The sequence below is a fragment of the Trachymyrmex septentrionalis genome, unplaced genomic scaffold (assembly GCF_001594115.1).
Source record: "Trachymyrmex septentrionalis isolate Tsep2-gDNA-1 unplaced genomic scaffold, Tsep1.0 scaffold60, whole genome shotgun sequence".
Lineage (NCBI taxonomy): Eukaryota > Metazoa > Arthropoda > Insecta > Hymenoptera > Formicidae > Trachymyrmex > Trachymyrmex septentrionalis.
In genome coordinates, this window is record NW_017305779.1 from 4,485,224 (window position 1) to 4,491,708 (window position 6,485).

Here is a 6,485-nt window from a genome sequence, read left to right on the forward strand (position 1 = left end):
AGATATTTTCGCTTTATTCTTTCGTTATCACCCTCCTTTCTAACGGCCAACATCTACATCGTGCGTTTCTTGATACACATAATATGGCATCCGTTATCTTGGAGATATTTTTCAAGAGATATTTATCAACAATCTGAATTAACAATCAAGATCTTTCTATTTTCCGTATTAATATTAAAATAGTCAAGCTTGTTTTGAATGCAAACAAGACAAAAATTTCCTTAACTTTTTAATTAAAAATTTTAAGTTAAAAAATTTGTATATAAGATAACATCGTAAAGGTTTCCTTTATCTACACTGTATTAAAAATTTTATCGACCTTTAATTAATTATCAAAATTTTTATCATTTAGAACAATCGCAAAGATAGTCGTTCTAGTATTAAAAGCGACGTCCAGAAATTTCTCTTTTCCGCAATATTTTTATATTTAAGTTTATTATGGATGTTTTTATTATATATTATATATATTTTTATCATCGCAATCGATGAACGTTTTGTTTGAAGTAACGCAACTTTCACATTCTGAAATCATTACGATAAACTTTTCTTTCATTTCCAAATAAAAACAATTGACGTTATAAATTCATCTAGACAAATGCAATATAAAGGTCTGTGACTAATCTTCAAAAATATTATTTCCTATACAATCTTATTAATATTGAAAGCGTAGATATTTACCTTTGAATCAGATATGTAGATATTTACTTTGAATCTTAAAAAGCAGTTATTAATTTGAATCATCAAATTATTTATTTGCGGAAATGAGTATTTTTTGTTGTCACGCTTCTGTCTAAATGCTCATGTGTATTCACAATGTGATAACATGAGCAACATGACATGAGTTCATATTGTCTGGTAAATCGTGATACAACTACCGAGGTTTGTTACAAAATAACTGTAGTTTAACCATCTTACTACGCCAGTATCAATATGGCAAATATATATATTACATAAAAAAAACTATGCAATCTAAGGAAAAATTATCTTTCACTTGTTTATTGCAAAAGAGAGAAGAACCATCTCCTCGTCAATTGTATCACGATACCCTTGTATCGGATACCCTGTATATACTAGCGGCACTTTTCTCGCGCGACTAATTCAACAATAAGGCACATTGTTGCACAATCTGCTGGTAGAGGAGTGTTTGCACAGTTCGAGACAAAGATCATGATATCATTTTATACATACAAATCGCCGAAAATGACATCACAATCTCTTGCTGATCACTCCGTCCTTCCAATTTCCTGGCACTTATGGCCTCAAAAGTACCACAATCTGAAATCCTGGATGATGAAGGCCTACATTCGTCCGAGAACGATTGGGAAAAGGCAGTCTGTTTTTACAACTTTGCCAAAAAGAGCGAAGAGAGAATTATTGATGGTAATTTGGAAAATTCCATAGCTAAGACTAAAAAAATAAAAATAAAGTTGCAGCTGATTAATTTGCTATGGAAAATTAACGAGTAAAACTTGTGCGAGTATTTTGTTTTGAAATTCTAATTTAAAAAAAAGATGCAAAATCTGAGCATAACGAAGAATTTGGCTTTATTAGATTTGAAAGTTTCGTCAGAATTGATACGCACGAAGGACACTTGAATATTTATTTTCACTGGATTTATTCGTAATCCGGAAAATCAGAACTAGGAAACCAAACGCGTTGAAACAAAACGATACCGGAGTCGGAGCAAAATTCGCTAGCCAACCTGGGCGCAGCCTTTTTTCGTTAGACTTTCAAGTCGCAGACCAGCTGCTCGGTGGGTCATGTGCTCCGATGCACAGAGGGAACAAACGACATGCGAGGGTGTCGCAGTCGCGATTCCACGACGTAGACTCGGACGAGTCAGATTAAACAATTAAATAGCCTATCGTAAATAGTAGCGTTTAAATAATTTACGTTTCTGTATATATACACAATCATGCTCGCGTTCGCGTGTAATTCTCGCTGCTGCGTTCATTGAAGGGTTGCTTCTGACATCCAGCATTGGCACATGCACCGTTATCACTGGTCATTGATTACATCGTCGGCGACAGCAGTTTTGCAATTTCGACGATAATACTTTATGCATCTTATCCTTTCGAATTTTTTGATGCACGTGTTTTACAATCTGGGCATGGCACCTAGGATTCAGAGTTAGGAGATTACGGCTTTGCGATCACTATTTCTCTTTCTCTTTCGTCTTTTCCTGTCCTGCTACTACTTCAAATTCGAAGAGAAACATATCTATGAACGCGAAATTGCAGCTCTATCGCGCGATAGCTGGTGATAGAACTGGAACATGCGACTTTTTTCCGGTCTTCATACTTCCACACCGAGAACTCGATCAACAACATATTCGTACCTCTTCGGCTCTCCATTGCCATTCTTCTCCGTAGATTTCGGTAAAACCTCCCTCTCACCATTCTCTGAACTTCGCGCTTCGGTCTCCGCCGCCGGTCGACCTTTAGCGTTCACAGATTTACTGTCGGCATTGGACAATACGACTTCGTCTGCGTTGACAATCACGGCAACATTTGTGACACTTCGATCCGTGACATTGCTATTCTTCGTGACAGGCAATGCACTTCCACCAGAAATGTTGTTCAATCGTGTTGTCGTGGAATTTATAAAAGCACTAGTGACGGGCTCCGATGCGTATTTTCTGTGCGTGTGTGATGTTGAAGAACATATACCTTCATTTCCGAGCTCCTCAGATGGCAGAACAGGAACGTTCAAATTCACTCGCGTAAAGAAAGCCATCTTTTCTCTGGAAAAAGATAATGTTAATTTATCAAATGATCTTTATAAAAGATAATATTTTTTCCTATTAATCTTTATATAATCTTCAAAATTATCAAAAAGTTACAGATTTTCATAGCGATTCAATTTATTCGAAGATATAACTTTTGATTAACACCCAAAAATTAACATCTTGGATTAATAGTTATTTCGGACATCACTCAATTACTTCAGTATTTTAAGTATTATGAGATATTATAGATATTCGAATCTTAATCACAAAAAAACTGAAATAAAAGATAAAAAAATAATTTTGCAATAAAAGGAAACTTATCACTTACTTAAAAGAAATCATATCGGGTTTTCCCTTCCCAGCTTTCGTTTTCCTCAACTTGTAAATCTCTTTTGAAGTTTTCTTTAACATCTTCTCCACTTTCTTATCCTCAAGGCTCTTGCCGTTCTTGCCACTTTCGGCCTGTGCTATGAGATTTTGAAATTTTTGATCTTCTAGCAGCCAAGTTGCTAAGTCGGTATCGCCTCTTTCACGCGCTTGTTCTAGCCGTTGTTTCAATTCTCGTAACCTACTAATCTCATCTTGGAGATTATTCAGTTTAGCATGCTGCGCCTGTAGATCTAATTCGAGGTCCAAAGATGTTCTGGCTGTAGGCAGCAAATGAGACGACTTCTTCGTGATTTTGTAACTGAGAGCGGAGGACGGTCGACGCCATCGCAGGGAACGTCTTTCTACTGAGTTCCGTTGGAAAGGTCCGCCTCTGCGATAAAGCGGCATACTACTATCGCTGTCGCTGCGATTAAGCTATGTAAAACAAGATAAAAAAATTAAATTCAGGAAAAAAGACAGATTCTTTGAGATGCAAAACTCGCATTTAAAGATATATAAAGATAAATAAAAACAAATTTATGAAAAGCAAGTAATAAAAATTCTTCAATCTTTATTGAGGATTTATCGAAATTTTAAATTCTTGTTAAGAATTTTTTTTATTCTATACCAAATTTTGTATGGAAAAAACAAATATATCAAATATGTAATAGTCAAGAAAATTTGATTAAAACTTACCCGACAGATGTAATGATTTCTGCTAACGGCTGCGCTAGGTGAGAATGTTTGACTTCTTTTAATCACAATAGAGTTTTTGTCGTCATGAATAGCGCCGGGTGCAACACCAGCCGCAGAAAGTTTTCTTTGCTTGCCCTGTTCCGGAATAAACACGCATTCAGTGTTTGTTTCCTTGTCCTGCGTTTGCCTCGTTTCCTCGTTCAATTCTTCGTCTTCCTGTTATATTATAAATGAAGAATCGTTATAAATTTAGAATTAATATTTTCTTAATAAAAATTCCTATAGTCTTGACAATAAACAATTTAAGATTCAGTGCAAGTTTAATTCTCATCAAAAAATAACACTAATCATAATGGTGATAGAAAAATATTAAGTCCTATTAAATCAATGACTTTTAATCGCTTGATGTCCACGATTCATCTAATGTAAATTCAAAGCAATCGAAACATTAAATAAATATCGTTTATATTATATAGCAACATTGCTTACCTCGTGCTCTAAAACATCTTCTAGAATATTATCCTCCACCGTAAATTCTACGATGATACCTTCCTCGTCGCTGTCCTCGCTCCCACTTTCATCATCCTCATCCTCTTCTTCTGGACTACGTAGACAATTCAACTCTTCCAACCTTAACGTTACGGCTGACTGCAACTCATCTTGATTCCTCGTCAAGGTAGACGTTTGGGAACTGATTATCGTACTCTCGTCACTACTCTCTTCTTTCGTATTCTGTACGCTCCTGTATACCGAAATATCCGATTCCTGCTTGTCGTGCTTCGTCAATCTGACATTCATAGAGGTGCCGTTGGTACTGGTACCGGGACTATCAGATGGATGCATGAAGCGGAAGGAGAGTATATTGTACCATTTCACGCTAGGAGATTCTGGACTAAAGTCTGCCAACGAGACTTGTGCAGAACCCTGTAATCAAATCAGTAAAAAGTGTTCAGAATGACAAATGACACTATATTCTCTCTCAATTTAGTAACAATTATAATTGTTTCTTTTCAAGAATATATGAAATTTCTTCATTTTTGTCAATAAAAAATTAAATATTACTTCTTCAAGTGTGTCTCAATCATAATACATTATTAAGTGAACATCGTGAAAATTATCTCGGAGTGAAGAGTGAAAACTTATAACATAAATAAAATAAATTTCAAAAAAAGTATACATACCAAACATTTCTCAGCCTCGGTGCACCAAAGTGTCACTTGCAGCGTTTTCGTGTACAATTTGTTAAGCGGCACGGCGATCGGGAACGTTTCGCCGAAAGTCGGTTTTCGCAAGTCCACGACAGATTTCGTGCAACACGTATGATTGATGGGTAATTGCATCGGCAGCAGTGCGACTTTGATGTATCTGAAATGCAAGATAAAAATATTATTTCTACAGATAAAAGGGCATTTCAGCGCATAGTTTCAGGTCGTGGACTCGCTTGTGAGCTATCAATTATTCTGTAAAAGAATATTCAGACGAAAACAAATAGAATTCGAGAGAAGGCTCGCTCTCTCTCTCTCTCTCTCTCTCTCTCTCTCTCTCTCTCTTCTTCCTTCTCTTTTCATTCATCGGCGAGATTGGAAAACGTGAGTTCACCGCGTGAAAGATGGATCATTAATCAAACGCTCCCGTGTAACTATATACATTAATCTGTCTCTCTTCTTCAACCGTCGAAGCGTCGTGCCGTTTCGTGAATTTATGGCCGGTGGCCGGACACAATGGCCGCGAGAATAAATTCCTGAGTAGCTGTAAAGCTAATTGCGAGACATGGTATCGCTGATAATAGCCGACTCTTACGTAACAAAGGTGAGCGCGACACGCGGCTGGTCAATGATCCAGACACGAGTGCGCGACAAGGATTTCATAATTACATTCCAATTTCAAAGACGTCGGTAAGGGCCCGAGTGATCGATTGACTGGCCAACTTGGATCATTAAGATCGCCGATTGCAAACGGGGAATAGACAAAAGTCGAGTGCATTTGCGTAACTCGTCAGCAGGTTGATCTAACATTATGCAATGAAGTTATTTAATCGGTAAAGTTATTTTAAAAAATAAAATCCCGTTCGTGGATAGTCTGAGATATTTAACAACGGTTATATCACGATATTAACTAATATACGATATAAATATTTATCTCATGTTTTCGAAGAAATCAAAATTGAAGTGTAAATGACGCAATGGTTGGAGTACGTGGTAAAATATTGCTTAAAATATATCGGTTAAAAGTAATTAGAAAAAAATCATCGTGTAGGTACTCACACTTGCGCGTTGTCGGGTATAAAAAGCGCGGCTAAATTTCTCGCTCGTTCAATGCCAACATGAAGTAATCCGTCACTCACTGAATACCTGATAAATGTAAAATTATAGATTTCAATTTCGTTTCATCTAAATTATCATAAGAATGAAAGCAAACTTACGCAAAAATAAAATAAAATAAAATAAACTTGTATTATAATAATTTTTCGTAGTTAAATAAATAAATAAATAAAAATAACGTTTACACGTTATTTAAAAAATTATAATTTTAAGAATAATAGATATACGATTTGTCATATAATAATCTTTCTGCAGCATAATGCTTTCATATATTATTTTTTTAATGTTCACATAATCGTTTTGTGTGTGTGTGTGTGTGTGTGTGTGTGTGTGTGTGTGTGTGTGTGTGTGTGTGTGTGTGTGTGTGTATA

General features: G+C 35.9%; 1 protein-coding gene across 1 annotated transcript in view; it reads right to left on the reverse strand.

Annotated features, from left to right (window-relative positions):
* Nucleotides 1-6,485, reverse strand: part of LOC108752389 — a 19,843-nt gene that overhangs the window by 9,255 nt on the left and 4,103 nt on the right. Inside the window, exons 5-10 of the mRNA XM_018493191.1 lie at nucleotides 6,058-6,144; nucleotides 4,975-5,158; nucleotides 4,283-4,717; nucleotides 3,794-4,009; nucleotides 3,057-3,532; nucleotides 2,302-2,743 (exon numbers count right to left, since the gene is read on the reverse strand). Of these exons, the coding sequence (XP_018348693.1) occupies nucleotides 2,302-2,743; nucleotides 3,057-3,532; nucleotides 3,794-4,009; nucleotides 4,283-4,717; nucleotides 4,975-5,158; nucleotides 6,058-6,144 (1,840 nt within the window). The remainder of the gene's footprint in view (nucleotides 1-2,301; nucleotides 2,744-3,056; nucleotides 3,533-3,793; nucleotides 4,010-4,282; nucleotides 4,718-4,974; nucleotides 5,159-6,057; nucleotides 6,145-6,485) is intronic.